The sequence below is a fragment of the Leptodactylus fuscus genome, chromosome 2 (genome assembly GCF_031893055.1).
Source record: "Leptodactylus fuscus isolate aLepFus1 chromosome 2, aLepFus1.hap2, whole genome shotgun sequence".
NCBI classification, from domain to species: Eukaryota; Metazoa; Chordata; class Amphibia; order Anura; family Leptodactylidae; genus Leptodactylus; species Leptodactylus fuscus.
Window position 1 is genome coordinate 29,558,695 of NC_134266.1, and position 15,576 is coordinate 29,574,270.

Here is a 15,576-nt window from a genome sequence, read left to right on the forward strand (position 1 = left end):
TCTTTAGGCTAAGGCCCTACGGGACCACCTGCAGCCATAAAGCGCTATGGGAAAAACTGCAGCAGCAACGCATTGCGGTTCTTCCTGCTACGTTTTAAATAGAAAGTTCACAGAGTTTTCCTCCGCAGACTTTCTGTTACAATTGTACCTATGGGGAAACCGCCAGCGTTTCCATAGATATAATTGAAATGCTGCGACTTCCACTCTGCAGGTTTTTACAGCAGAGTGGCCATGCGAGTCACAAGAATCCCATCCACTTTTCAGGTACTGTAAAACGCAACAGGCAAATTACAGTGTTTCCAACCCATGGGCTCTGGCCTAACAGTGTATTTTCTGCACTGACTAAGTTTTATTACTAGAGATGAGCGAGTAGTACTCCATCGAGTAGGTATTCGATCGAATACTACGGTATTCGAAATACTCCTACTCGATCGAGTACCACTCACTGTTTGAATGTAAAAGTTTGATGCAGAACCAGCATTGATTGGCCGAATGCTATACAGTCGGCCAATCAATGCTGGTTCTTCTCCTACCTTTAGAAGTCTTCTCTGTGCAGCTTCCCCACGCATGTTCGCTTGTAGTGCGGGCATGCGCAGTCAGCTCTGCCCAGGCCCAATGCCTGGCAGAGTGAATAAAGAGTCAGAAGATGCCGCGGGGACACTGCAAGGAGAAGACTGCTCGGAGGATCCAGCCCGACCCTCACTTGTGGACTTGGTAAGTATAATTTGATCGAACGTTGCCTACCCCTGAAACAAGCATTTTCCCCCCATAGACTATAATAGGGTTCGAATATTGAACCTCGAACATTTTACTGTTCGCTCATTATTTATTACTAATATACCGTAAATCACTGGTCTGCCAGAGTCCCATTTATTACCTTTGCAGAGGACAGTTGAAGATGCTCCTTTGGATCCCCAACAGACACTCTGGCTGATGGACATATGACCAACTCCATTCTACTCAATGGAGACCTCTACATACCAAGTAGAATGAAGTCGCTGACAGCAATGAGAGTTGGAGCAGCTATAAAGGGACAAAGGTTCTGGCCTCCCCAGCTGCCATCCACAAAGGTAGTAAAGGGGCTCTGGGGAACTGGAGTGTATATTAACCTGTGCAGGGAATCCATTGGTAAGCCTTATTATTCATTAACTAACCCCTTTAAGGGCTCCTCCTGGAGCCAGTTGCCTTACAGCCACTTGTAGGTTTAGATGAAGACTAATGGTCCCAAACCGATAGAGAAGAATTGTATAGAAATTTCTCACACTTGGACTTTCACTTATTTATTGGATTTGGGTTAGTCTCAGTATGCGTAGTGTAAATACAGTTATGTATATAAAGTATAAAGCACAGTTATAACTATTCACAACTGCAAAAGGGTTTACCAGGACCTTTATATTGATGATTTATTATATGTGATCTGTGGTGGTCCAACATCTGGGACCTCCACAGAAAACTGGTGGAAGAGACAACAGCATGAGCACTCTAGGCCCATCATGGAACACTATGCCTATTGTTGGGGCTACCTTTGGTATTGTAGCTCAGTCTCATGCTGCTATACCATGTGACTGATCAATGCAACATCATCTGGAGGGGGATCAGCCGGGGGACTTGTGAGAACTGCAGTTTCTTCGAACAGCTTATTGGCAGGGGTCCAAGTCTTTGGCCTCCCACCAATCACATATTGATGACCTATCCTAAGAATAAGCCATCAGTATTTAAGTCCCATAAAACTCATTCAATATTGTAATTTCACCATAGCAATGCATGACTTGGCAATGTCATTGCAGTGCACTCAGAACATATAGTTGAATTTTTGGGACTATATATGTCCATGCAGTGCAAATTCTTTCTCACAATACAGATGTGATAGCTTCTCATACAGACACATATTGAATAAAAAATAAAAAATACCTGACAAAATAATAACATTTTTAATGGCCATCTCACTCCATTCTTCTTGAGATATCTCAAGCCAAAAGAAACTTATGAAAGAACACTTCTGCACATTTTTATCGACAGGTGTAAACCCTATGAACAACTGTGGCATCTATGGAGAACTAACTCCTCTTTTGATTTAGGAAAACCAATAAAGCAACTTCTTGTCCTGTTAGGAGAAGTGAAGAAGAATTACAAAGAACATGAATACTCTGGACAGAAAAAGCACAATAACTGCCTCGCACCGCCATGGAATATACAGCTGACAATGAAACACGAGCACACAAAAGGCTTTAGAATGAAAAAGAAATAGCAAAATTTCATTGTATCTATGACTAAGACAATAAAGCAAGTGTTTATAAAATAATTTTTCTGGAATAAAATTGTCACAATGGGCAAGAAGAATGTCATGGGTTGTAAATATCTAATACATAATCCAAAAGATAAAAATTGTATAAATACCAATACAAATAGCGCATAAAAACATACAGAAGTACATATGTCAACAAGTCTATAACCCGTACAATGCTAGACATGGTTAGCACACTTATCCGTAAAGGTAGAGATGTAGCAGAGGTTACCCACATTTCTTCAGCTGGATAAAATGTTTTTTCAATGACTTTTTATTGGTGATTGTTGCCTTTTGTGCAAAGATATTATGTCTGAACAATTTACCCTATTGTAGAAATGTGGATTAACCGTGCTACACTAGTATGCCCAAAGTGTCCCAAAGTGTGCCCACCCTGATACACATTAGCGTTTCAGAATATTTCCTGGAATCCTTGTGGCACTCATTTTATTCCAAAAATCTTATTATATATTATTGTATAGTTAAAGAGTAGGGTTGAGCGATCAGGATCAGAAAAGATCGGATCCCGATCGGTGATCGAGCAAATTTCACGATCGGGATCGGCTGGAAAATTATCGGAAATCGGATTTTAAGATCGATCCTTAAATCTCAAGATCGGCTCAACCCTATAGTATATATAATATACAATTAGGGCTGAGCGATCAGGAAAGATCGGATCCCAATCAGCGAAAAATTTCACGATCGGGATCGGCTGGAAAATGATCGGAAATCAGATTTTAAAATTGATCCTGAAATCTCAAGATTGGCCCAACCCTATTAAAGAGGTTAGACTAGGTTCACATCTGCATTGAGGTTTCCATTCTTCAGATCTGCTTGGGGACCCAAAAAATGGAAACTCCATCCGCTTAAAAAGCAGTTACCCATGGAAACCCAGTGGCCCCTTAGACTATATAGAGCTCTGCCAGTTTTCTGCACAAGAAATGTGGTGAAACTAGACTTCACCAGTACTTTTTTTTTATTGATGACCTATCCTAAGGAGAACATCTGTCTTACAGTCCTTGGTGTTAGACTCCCACTGTTCTTGTATTGGTGACCTGTCCTGGGGATAGTAGATAAGGTTGGAGTCCATCAGCTCCATCAAGGCCAACTTAAGTCAATACCAAGCTGATTCAGAGGAGAGCAAAAAAATCCCATGAAGTGGATGCCAACTGCCTCATCAGAGGAAAAAAATTCCTTCCGATCTCTAAACTAGGAAATTGAACTAGGTCCCTGGATCAAAATCTATCCAAAAAATTCTAGTTCCGAAAACCAGTGATATTTTTACTTACATGAAGGTCATCTAGGCTCTTCTTGAAATTGTGCAAGTTATCAGCCATCTTGTGTTAGTTAATTCAATGGTGTCACTGCTCTTACTACACTGTCTACCAATAAGTATTCGGACACCCATGCAAATGAAGATATCTGCGGTCTTGATGTACATCACGCCTTCTGCCATTAAATAGGAAACAGCAATGACATTAGTGCATTGGCATTAATTGCATGCAAGATGCCATGAAGTTCAGAGTTGCCCGATTTCGAGAAAAGGGTAATTGTGGGGTACCACAGAAATGATCGATCCTTAAGGGACAATCTCACTACACCACATTTAGCACAGAGGGATGATATCGTGGCATGCAACCCCCTGTTCTGCACCTCACTCATCACATTATGCAAATTTGGGTGGGGAGCTGGGACTGCTGGGGTGGGGATGCTTTGGCTAGACATATTTATTATAACTGAAATCTGAACCAGTTCCATTCAGGAGCCTCTTCATGAATCATTTGTGCCCAGTGCCAGTCGAAACTGTATGAAGCACCAGTCCTAATAAAGTTATTCTAATGCCCTTGAAATAATATTTCACATTTCCAGTAACACATACTTATCACATGCTACGTTATTGTCTTCTAATATGTTAGCGGCACCGGGAACCTGTAGACCCTTAGATTTGCTCCTGTTCATCCGAGTTGTTGTAGGCGCGTAGTACACACTACAAAGAGTCTAGCAATAAAAGCAACAAGTGTTCTAACAACATTGTACCTACTCATTCATTTCTGTATAGCAAACACACATTTTCTTAGAGCAAACCTCAGATATTGCTCTCTGAGATCTGTGAATGCGGCAAATTAGAGGAAGTGAACTGTACCCTAATTATGTTTATTACTGCTCTACTTTATGTTGTAGATTTGATTTCAGACTTTGATTCAAGTATGTTATTCCTATTAATGCCAATGAATTTCTGTTAAGCATGAATGGATTTGGTGCTTAAGGGATGCTGTAGGTAATTCCCTGGTGTTCTATGCATTGATGATTGAGGTCTTTTTCTTAATAAGATGTTGGATAGTAAACGTTTCGAGAAATTACCTTTTTACATGCATTGCAGATAAGCCGTTGACTCATAACTCCCAATCATTTAATCCACATTATGGAAAAGTGATACAATTATTTCAGCAGTCCAAATCATGTCCCACCATTTCTTGTCAATAATAATCAGTGCAAATTAGGTGCTCGATGTTTTATTGGGTAAAGCAAATAAGAATATCACACCTTGCCGCGTATTTGATAAGGCTCAATGGCGGTTACTCATTCTGAATTTATGTATTTATGAGTATTTCTAGGAAGAAATGGACGGAATATGGGCATTATTAGCAACTTCATGGGACTCATGCATTACCTGGATGTAATGGGGGTTATTCTAAAGTCATGGAGGTGAAATTCATTGAGTCATTTCCGCAAGTTTGAGCAATGCATTTACTGGATTGGATTGTTGAAGGCAGGCAATTGTTTTGGTCGATAAAAAAAATAAAAAATGGGCTGGTCTGAAATTGGGAAATAATTTATTTGATTTGATTTTATGGATGTGTTATAAATTTAACACCAACAATTCTCTGCTGATAAATGTCAGAATGTATCTATTGTCGGCAAAACTAGACTTTACGGGACAGAGCTCCAGATTGTTCTATATAGATTTGGATTTACTAATAGTTAAACTTAGATAGGCAATGTGAAAATGTGGCAATTATACCAGTGACTGATCTGGGAGAAAACTGATGTATCTTTAGACTGTCTACCCTAAATTTATATCACCTATGGGTTGGTTTACTTTGTAAGCCAGATCTTTCTACCAAAATTTTGGTAAAATTTAATCACATTCAAGGCAATTTTTAGCTTCTGAGATGTCATACTCGTGTCAAGCGACAATATAAAAAAAAAAATATATATATATATATATCTTGTCACCCATAGCTCAAACAGGTAAGTAATACAAGCAACGAACAGTTGCAGCTCTTACCCATAGGACAGGGAAAAGGCAACATGTTTCAACGCCTATCTGGCATCTTCATCAGGCCAAGAGCAGGTTATGTCCACAGCGGTCAGGGAACCAAGTTGGACAAATTTTAGCTCAAACTAGATGTACCAAGATGCACCGATATGTATGCTTCAAGGTACACTAAAGATCCACCCAAGATGTAACACATTTATACCAAGGTTTAGTTGTTATCTCAATAGTAAATCTGCCCCACACAGTTAAATGAGTCAAGCATAATACACCATTCCCTCATCACTAGATGAAGCAATGGTGCTTAAGGGGGGATTTGAATAGTAAAAAGTTGTCACCTATTGACTGAATAGGTGATATAACTACTAGAACATTGGTGGTTCAACTATTGTGACTCCCTCTGATCGTCAGGACAATGTTTCATGGTTATGTTTGAATGGACCTATGCTCAACCACATCTGTCTGTGGTCAATTTAAAATCTATAAATGTGACAGATAGACTTAGGTCTATCTGGTCAGTGGGGTTCTGGCACACAGGATTCTGGAAAACTTTTTTTATATCTACCACATTATTTTACCCTTCTGCATTACTACATAAAGCATCACATTATACAACATGAATAATTCAACTAAATATAGTGAGATAGTCAACAATATACGAGTGCTTACTAACACGTATCCTTCCTTAGCATTCTTCTAGGTTCATCATATCCTAAGATAATAATATTTGGTACCGTTATATATAATGTTATTTTTGTCTACAGGAGCCTACTCAGTGCTTTCAGTTTGAGTTGTTGATTGTTGAGGGTTTTGCTAATACGTTATAGTAATATATTGAGTTTACATTGTAAGAAATTTGCGTCTTCAACCACATTTAGGAAAAGTGAGTGAAGGAAAATCTACATAAAGTCCTTGGGGCAAATTTATCACGAATTTATCCCCTTTTCAAACTTGGCTTATTTTTTACTAGTGTGTTTTTTTGTGGCACATGTATCAAAATGTAGCACACTGGTTTGCAAATCTGTTGCAATTCTTGAGCAGAGGAGGGCACTGGAGTTCACTAACAATTTTTGGGTGCCCTTTCTAAGCCATGTTACGCTAGGTTCACAATAGTGTTTCAGTTTGTTTTCTTCGGGTCCACTTGCGGACCTGACAAATGGAGACCTTTAAAAAGACTGTAATGGGGCTGCCAGATTTCTGCTGGGTTCCCCCATTCAGTTTAAATCTATTTTAAGCAGAATGGGAAAAGAATTCCCGAACACTAGTGTGAACCTAACCTTAGATGTAGAGCAAAAATGTTGCTACTTTTTATTTATTTTTTTTAAGTCAAAAATTATATATTTTTTATTTTGTTTTTAATCTTAATGGGTCCACATTCTTTTCTTAATAAATCCATAGTATTTTCAAAAGTAGGAGGAGCTTATTATATAAAAATTATATATGTGTCAATTAATAATTAATATCTAATATACCATACCTTATCTAATATAAAGCAAATGTTTACGATAAATTAATTTGAAGACAATGCTATTGAAGAAAATGAATATATTGTCCACCTGATATTTTGTAGATTTTGAAATTGTCTTTCCCATTTAACCTAAGACTTCTGTTTGCATTTCTTACAGCACTTAGGGACAACAGGATTGAACTGGTCCGAGCTTCCTGGCATGAATTGAGCATCAGCATTAGTGACGTCACATTGTCGGATGAAGGACAGTACACGTGTTCCTTGTTTACAATGCCTGTCAAAACTTCCAGGGCTTTCCTAACGGTTTTAGGTGCGTACTGACAAAGTCATCAGAGTTTCATAATAAATAGATGACATCACTTTAATTCGTAATTTGGTTTTGCCGTACTAGACTGTAACATTTTACTTTGTACCATTTATATCTACAGAAGTTTTTATAGAATGAAAATAACTTTCCCATAATAAAATCAAACCAAGTGTAAAATTAAAACAAACAGTAGTCAAAAACATTTGCATCAAAGCAATTCATAACTAACTGACTCGCTTGTTTGACAAATGTACCAATAAACCGGATTTCTATTTGTCTAACACTGACCTCTAAATCTAACCACGTCCACTGGAGTAAAGTCATCTATGCTAGGATATCTACCAACTCATGAACATGTATGGGAGCCGGAATTTCTCCCAATGTCATACGTTGATGGATACCCATTGGACCTCAACAAACAAGACGGTATATTCGATATTAAGTTATGTTTTTATGCTGAGATGCGTTGATGGAAAGCAGGATGAGGCATGTTGGGTTTCCAAATGACACACCTTTATTCTTTCAGAAGATAAGTCACTGCCCCAGAGTTGTCTACATGTACATATTCTCATATCCTCCTCTAACTCAACGCGTTTCGGGAGTATATCCCTTTCTCAAGTGTGCAAAGGATATACTCCCAAAATGTGCTGTGTGTTAAATAAAGGATCATTCATGTTCCGAACAGCGCACTCCCGTCCTCTCTTTTTCTTTACACAACCTATGTCTACATAGGGTTGTGAACTATCTTCACAACCCGATAAGGTGAGCATTCTACCTTTTGCCTACCATTGAACTTGTCAAGCAATATTACGCTATTTTAGCTTGGCGCTGTTATTTTTGTTTCTTACGTGGATATCCCCTTTGAAATAAACATATATAAAAGGTTCTATAAAAGTTTCATTACACGCACACTAAAAATTCTTACAAAATTGGAGATTTAATTTGACATAATTCACAACTTGCAAAAATTATTCAATTCGCAAGAAAAGTAGGAAATCATCCCCCTTATGGATAACACTGAATACCTACAATAAGTAAAGGGGAACATCACACTAAATTTGGTATACTATTTATGGGCAACATTTTGTAGGAGAGGAGGAGCTGAACAGGGTGTAACATAGGTTTGTGGGAAAAATATTAGAATAACATATTCTATTAATTTAATCCTTTGCTCATCTGGGTATTTTGAGTCTATTGGGTGGCCCTATTTAGTACTTAGCTATATGTGTATTTATACTCATACAGGGAAGACTGTTAAGGGCGGGTTCACATCTGTGCCCCGGGCTCTGCTTTCAGTTTCCATCTTCTGCCAACAGGAGACGGAAACCCGACAGACCGTGTCCGCCCGTGAGCGTTTTGTGGTCTCTGCAGCAAAACCGTTTTTTTTTTTTTTTAACCGGACACAAAGTCTTGCATGTTCAACTTTGTGTCCGGTTAAAAAAAGAAAAAACGGTTTTGTCGCGGAGACCATAAAACGCTCACGGGAGGACAATTTGCAAACCCATTCAAGTGAATGGATTTGAAAAGTGACTGCCGGTTTCCGTCTCCTGTCCCATTTCTTGGGCAGAAGACCGAAAATGAAAGTGGAGAATGGGGCACAGGTGTAAACCTTCCCTAAGATATATTCACATGACAGTAAAAAGACAGACTTTGGATGCCTTCACACGGAGTAACGCCGGGTTTGTAAAAATACAGGCGTAAAATCACTGTCCATAGACTGCAATGGATTTCTTTGATTTCGTTTTACGCCTGTATTTTTATGGCCGTAAAGTTAATTGCAATGTATTTCAATGGGTTGAGTGTGTTTATGCGGCATATATGCAGCGTATAACGCCACGTATATGGACCGTGTTACGCTGCGTATACGCGTCACGTATACGCCACGTAAACACACTCAACCCATTGAAATACATTGCAATTAACTTTACGGCCGTAAAAATACAGGCGTAAAACGAAACCAAAGAAATCCATTGCAGTCTATGGACAGTGATTTTACGCCTGTATTTTTGCAAGCCCGGCGTTACTCCGTGTGAAGGCTCCCTTTGCTCTCAAAAATGGGCAAATGGCCTTGGAACAAATGTAAAATGGCTGTTAAAAATAGACTAATTGGCCGATTTTGCATAGCCAATTAATGAACACAGTTGTGTGACTATAACCTTTCTTTTAATGACTCCTCCCACTGGATCCCTAAGAGCCCTAATTGAATAAAATACATACCAATTTTTTACCATAAAACTATATATCAATTTTCTCAATCCACTCCATAACATGCAGCCAAATGACCAAACACTGCTCAATAGGACAGTTTCCCTTTAAAGGGGCTCTATCAGCAAAATCATGCTGATAGAGCCCCACATTCATGCACTGTAAATGTTATATTAAACTACCCCCCCACCCCCATTTTAAAATAATACCTTAAAACAAAATGTGAAAAACTTACGGAACGTGAACGCTGGGCGGGCATTCAGGGTGTGTTTTCTTCTTCATCCATGCCTCTTCCTCCTCCGATGTCCTCGGGTCCCATCTTCCTCCGGCGCTCATGAACTGACATTTGCAAAAAAAAATGGTTTGGGCTCATGTGCAGTAGCATGCGGCTTCTACTACGGCTACTGCGCATGCGCCCAGGCCATTTTTTTAAGCAAATGTCAGTTCGCGAGGACATCGGAGGAAGAAGAGGCATGGATGAAGAAGAAGACACACCCTGATTGCCCGCCCAGTGTGCACGTTCGGTAAGTTTATCACATTCTGTTTTAGGGTTTTATTTTAAAACGGGGGGGGGGGGGGGGGAGGTAGTTTAATATAACTTTTACGGTGCCTGAATAGCCTTTTTAAAGGCTATTTACGCATATGTGGGGCTCTATCAGCATGATTTTGCTGATAGAGCCCCTTTAAGCCAATCTGACTACACATAAACCATAAATTGGCCTCTTTTATTTCTAAATACTGAGCTTTTTTCCTTTAGGTCACAAGTCTTTTTTATGATATTCCTGTGAGCTGCTTTTCAATTATGCTCAGGGGACAGTATTTTGGCTACAGCCTAACTTAAACCTCTCCACTATATATTCTTAAGGACATGGCGGTCATAAAACTCTAAAATTAAGGAAAGTTTTATGGCGGCTTTCTTTTTTTCGGCCTTAGTGTTTTTCTTGGTTCCTGTCATTTGTGCCGCAGACTATTAGTTTTTGTTGTTTTATTGGGAGCACTTCACCATTTATACCTTATTCCCTAAATGATCTCTCCCTTTTTTTCCCCTCTGAGGGTTTCAGTGACACTAAAAATGAAAGAGATTCATCGCGAAAGCCGCAGAATAACACTTAAACTCCACACTTTATGAGATTCATTGAATGTCAGCGGCTGAATCAGATGAAATTGCTATAGTTTATTGCAAACACGCCTATGTTCCTAACCTGTTATACAATTTTAGAGATTGATTTTTTTTTTTTTTTTGCCGTCCCTGAACTTCACTTGTTTTGGAATACCAGGCTCCTTCACTTAATAGGACTAATGCTGGATGCCAGTCATATTAAAGTTAATCCAGCTAGTGAATTGGTTTTGTGCATAGTATGTGAAAGCTTGGCTTTTTTAAGCCCCACTGAGACTATTTTACGGAAAAAAAAATCTTTACAAGTTTGCCATTAAGTACAAAAACTACCCAATCTAAGCACAGTATTTCAGGATAATAACTTCCTCAGCTTAATGCTTTTCCGTAGAGACCCATCTTTGGATCCAAAGTATAAATGTCTTGCTAAATCCTCCGTATGAACTGATGGTTCGGCATTATACAGGCAATGCAATGGAAATAAGGTTTTCTCGTCCACGAGCCGTTCACTGTTTGAATATGTTATTATTAAAGTCATCTTGAAGCTTTTTATATCTACTATCTATTTTAGACTTTATTGCCTTCCTTATTAGCTGAGTTTTTATTTCTATTTTTTGGGGTTTTTTTGGAATTGACTGCTAAGATTTTAGTTTTTACTATTTCTAATTTTATGAGCTGCTATATAGATATTTCCATGTGTTCTTTCACTATTTTAATATAATAATGTAATTTTAATTTAATATAATCTTTAGCAGATTTTATTGCTATTGTATACATTATTTTTATTTAGTTTTTGATACATTGTGTTATTTTATCCCATATATTATTTTACATAACATTTAATATTTAGAACTATTTAGGCAGAATATGCGAATCTGTCTTCTATGATGTAATTAGGAAGTCAGTGCCTCAGTCATGCAGTCCAATAGAGGGCGCTCACTGAGGATGTGCAAGTCTGTCTTCCATGATGTAATTAGGAAGAAAGAGCCTCAGTCATGCAGCCCAATACCAATTCCTAATTACATCATGGAAGACAGATTTGCATATTTTTCCCATGTTGCCTTACACAGTGGAGCGCTCATGGCTTAATAAGACTCCACACACCTAAATGGTGGTCTCGGAGACGATATCCCCCTAAAACTACTTATTAATAGAAAGTAGCTTCATTTTATATTATATTTAATTTGTATAATTTACAGTATGTTTTAAATACATTTGCGCATATATATATATATATATATATATATATATATATATATATATATATTTCAAAAATAGTGCAAAATCCTCGGTTGTGAATTTAATCCAAGAATAACGTTTCGGTCCTGAGATTGGATCATTTCTCAAAAGGTCAACGCTCCCAAGAATGAACTGTTGTTCTTGGAATAAATTCACATCTGAGGTTTTTTCACTACTTTGGAGTGCTACCATTTTTTGTCTATTGTTGGAGGGATCATTTGCATAACCCTATGGATTTGTTTATAGCTAGATAGTTAGATAGAGAGATGGATAGATAGATAGACAATAAATAGATGGATAGATTGACGATAGATAGATAGATAGATAGATAGATAGATAGATAGGAGATAGATAGATAGATAAATAGATAGATAGGAGACAGATAGATAGATAGATAGATAGATAGATAGATAGATAGATAGGAGATAGATGGATAGATAGATAGATAGATAGATAGGAGACAGATAGATAGATAGATAGATAGATAGATAGATAGATAGATAGGAGATAGAGGAATAATTACTTTGTGACTTTTTCTCTGATATAATATATTCAATATTTAATATTTGTGTGGCCTTTATAATTATTTAGGTGTTCCCGAAAAACCACATATTACAGGATATACATCCCCAGTTATGGAGGGAGACCCAATACGCCTGACATGTAAAACATCTGGCAGCAAACCAGCTGCAGATATCAGATGGTTCAAGGGTGACCAAGAAATAACAGGTAAGATCGATGCTATTACATAATAAAATGCAGAATATATGCAAAAATAAATACACTATCACCTCCGACATATCTTTACATTCCCTTCCATATGCTCTGGTGGCCCCCAGTGTTTTTGTATAAAGCTAGAAGTGATGATTTGTCCACTTGCCTCAGTAGCTACTAGTGGTGATTCCTGGAATTGCTGGTAAGCACCGAACACTGACTGGTGAGCGCTGGAGATGCATCATGATTGGGGTATTAGATAGATCATTATTCTGTTTCTTTGCATAGTTTAATTTAATTGTAACTTTAATTTAGTTTTCTTCATATTTATGACATTAATGTGATTTTCCAAGATGCTACTGATGAGAATTGTTTGCCCTAGTGAAGGTAGTAAAGGTCCTCACTGTTTTCACACTGTATGAATATACATGTGCTAGATAATATGCTCAGGGCAAACAGATGCAACAGAGTGCACTCAAAATAAGTCCAGCTCTTTACATTATATAAGCTGCTGCTCCGCTGATTTTAGTACTGTTGGAATTATTTCTCTAGTCCCCACCAATCCTGAGAAATCAATGCTGTTAGTTTTGGTGTCTGATATACTATTTAGTCTATTTAGTCTAGCTTAAATAGATACGACTAGTTAAAAGGTGACCATTTTTAAGTAAAAGGGTATAAGAAAAAACTATAATTTTTAAGGTTTTTCTTTTTTGTATGTTTACAAAAAAGTTCTTTAAAGAGGACCTTTCACCTCCTGGAGCACATGCAGATAACTTCATTTGCATGGGTGTCCAACTACTTATTGGTAGACACCGTAGTTTGAAGCAAATGACCCGCCCTCAGTGCTCCACATGGCTAATTAGCATATTGTAAATAAATTAAAATCTTGATACTGGAGGCACAAATTTTCATGGGGAAAAAAAAGCTTTCCATTCAGGTGAGCTGTCTTTCTGGTTTAATAGTTTTCACCTTGGTGACAGAATCCCTTTAAGTCTTCAAAATGTTAAAAATTTTAACAAGTTTTAATTTTGCCCTGGCATAATATTTTCCATGAAAGTACTCCTGTAAGTCGTTCTCTCTTCTATTCTTGTAAATTGCGTAGTCTAAAGAAATCTCTGCTCCATTTAATGTGTTTTAATAAGGCTCGCTCAATACCTTCTGTCTGTCACTTATCTAGAAGTCAGAGCGCAGTTAGGAGCGAAGCTCTTGTGTTTTCATACTGTTATAATGAACCTTTCACTGAACTTCTGACTTCTTTTTTAATATAGACGTTGAGAAAAAACAAGAGAAAGATAGCAATGGAAAGACATTCACGGTTATTAGCGTTCTGGATTTCCGAGGGGATCGCAAAGATGACGGTGCAATTGTGAGCTGCAGAGTGGACCACGAATCCTTAAATTCAACACCTCATATAGCAACCCAGTCCTTAGACATTCACTGTGAGTACAAAGAAGCGATGAAATAGTAATTGTAAGAATGAATGACTACAATACGATTGCCATTATATCCAACAATATTGGCTTTGCTTTTTGAGTTGCATGGATTCTTGCTTCAGTTGTTCAATGAGCTAAACTGTGAGGTCGGACTCACGTACCAATTTCTGACACTGAGCTTTTTGGAATATGGTTTTATGTTCTTCGACTGATCTAAACAGATTGAAAAGCAGATGACAAATTGTATCAAGTTTTTCAATCAATCTCCTATTGACGGTAATAAAGACAAGGAGAAAAAGATCATGACCGAACTTGTAATGATGGAACTGATGAAGACTATAGACTTAACCGCACAATTGTATCAGTTAGCATCCGTCTTCATTAGTTCTTCCATCACGGTACTCTTCTTAATCCATAAAATCCAGTCTATCTGTCAGGTTGGATCAGTAGAAGAAAACAAAAATATACTATAAGAGACCTACAAAAATAATTGAGTCAAAACACAAAGCTCTTCTCAATAGCATTGCAACTACTGCTTGTAAACAGTGTCGGACTGGAATCCCTTGAATCCCACCAGTGGCTTTCAATCCAAACAAAATGCAAACATAGCAAAGTTTAACTTTACACTAAGAGTTTATAAAAAAAAAAGCCATTAACAAAACCCATTAAAAATTTTCAAAAAAGTTAAAGGGATCATCTCAGGTGTTTTTCTCACCATAAACTGGCCCCATTAGGTGCAAGATTTAGCTTCAGCCTTGTCACACTATCTGCTTGCTTATCACACCTCCTGGGCATGATTGGCATCTTCCATGGGATGTCAGGGAATCAGGGACAAGGAAGGAGATGTCAATCATGCCCAGAAGGTGTGATTGGGAAGGGATCAGCATGACTAGGCTGCTCTCCGCCCACCGTGACTACTTTGGTTAACTTCCATGACTTTTTATGCTTTCAAAAAGGTATAACTTTACTTATATGCAATCGAAAGATTGTAGAGGACCAGTAATGGAAAGGGATTGACTTGATCCTACACATAATGGATCCAGTGGTGGGAAAACAACTTTACAAGTTACGATTAACACTCTTATTTGTAAATGTAAACTTTGCTATTTCTGTTTGTGTATTAGTCACTGACAGTGGTGGGAACCAAACATTATTGAGCCAGGGGCAACACGGTGGCTCAGTGGTTAGCTCTGCAGCCTTGTAGCGCTGGAGTCCTGGGTTTGATTCCCACTAGGAACATCTTAGGCTGCATTCACACAGAGTAACGCCAGGCGTCATTTGTGTGTAATTTGTGTGTCTTTTACGGCCGTCATAAAACGTTTACATAGAGTTCTATAGGAAAAGATGTCCGTAATTTACTGCCGTCATTTACGGCCGTCATTACAATAGACGGCCGTCTTTTCCTATAGAACTCTATGTAAACGTTTTATGACGGCCGTAAAAGACACACAAATTACACACAAATGACGCCTGGCGTTACTCTGTGTGAATGCAGCCTTAAAGGAGTTTGTATGATTTCCCTGTGTTTGCGTGGA

General features: G+C 38.1%; 1 protein-coding gene across 3 annotated transcripts in view; it reads left to right on the plus strand.

The window, feature by feature from the left end:
• CADM2 (cell adhesion molecule 2) overlaps positions 1-15,576 on the plus strand; it is a 1,317,105-nt gene that overhangs the window by 1,102,149 nt on the left and 199,380 nt on the right. For all 3 annotated transcript variants that reach the window (XM_075263548.1, XM_075263549.1, XM_075263550.1), the window contains 3 exons: positions 7,187-7,339; positions 12,486-12,623; positions 13,877-14,047. In XM_075263548.1, the coding sequence (XP_075119649.1) occupies positions 7,187-7,339; positions 12,486-12,623; positions 13,877-14,047 (462 nt within the window). The remainder of the gene's footprint in view (positions 1-7,186; positions 7,340-12,485; positions 12,624-13,876; positions 14,048-15,576) is intronic.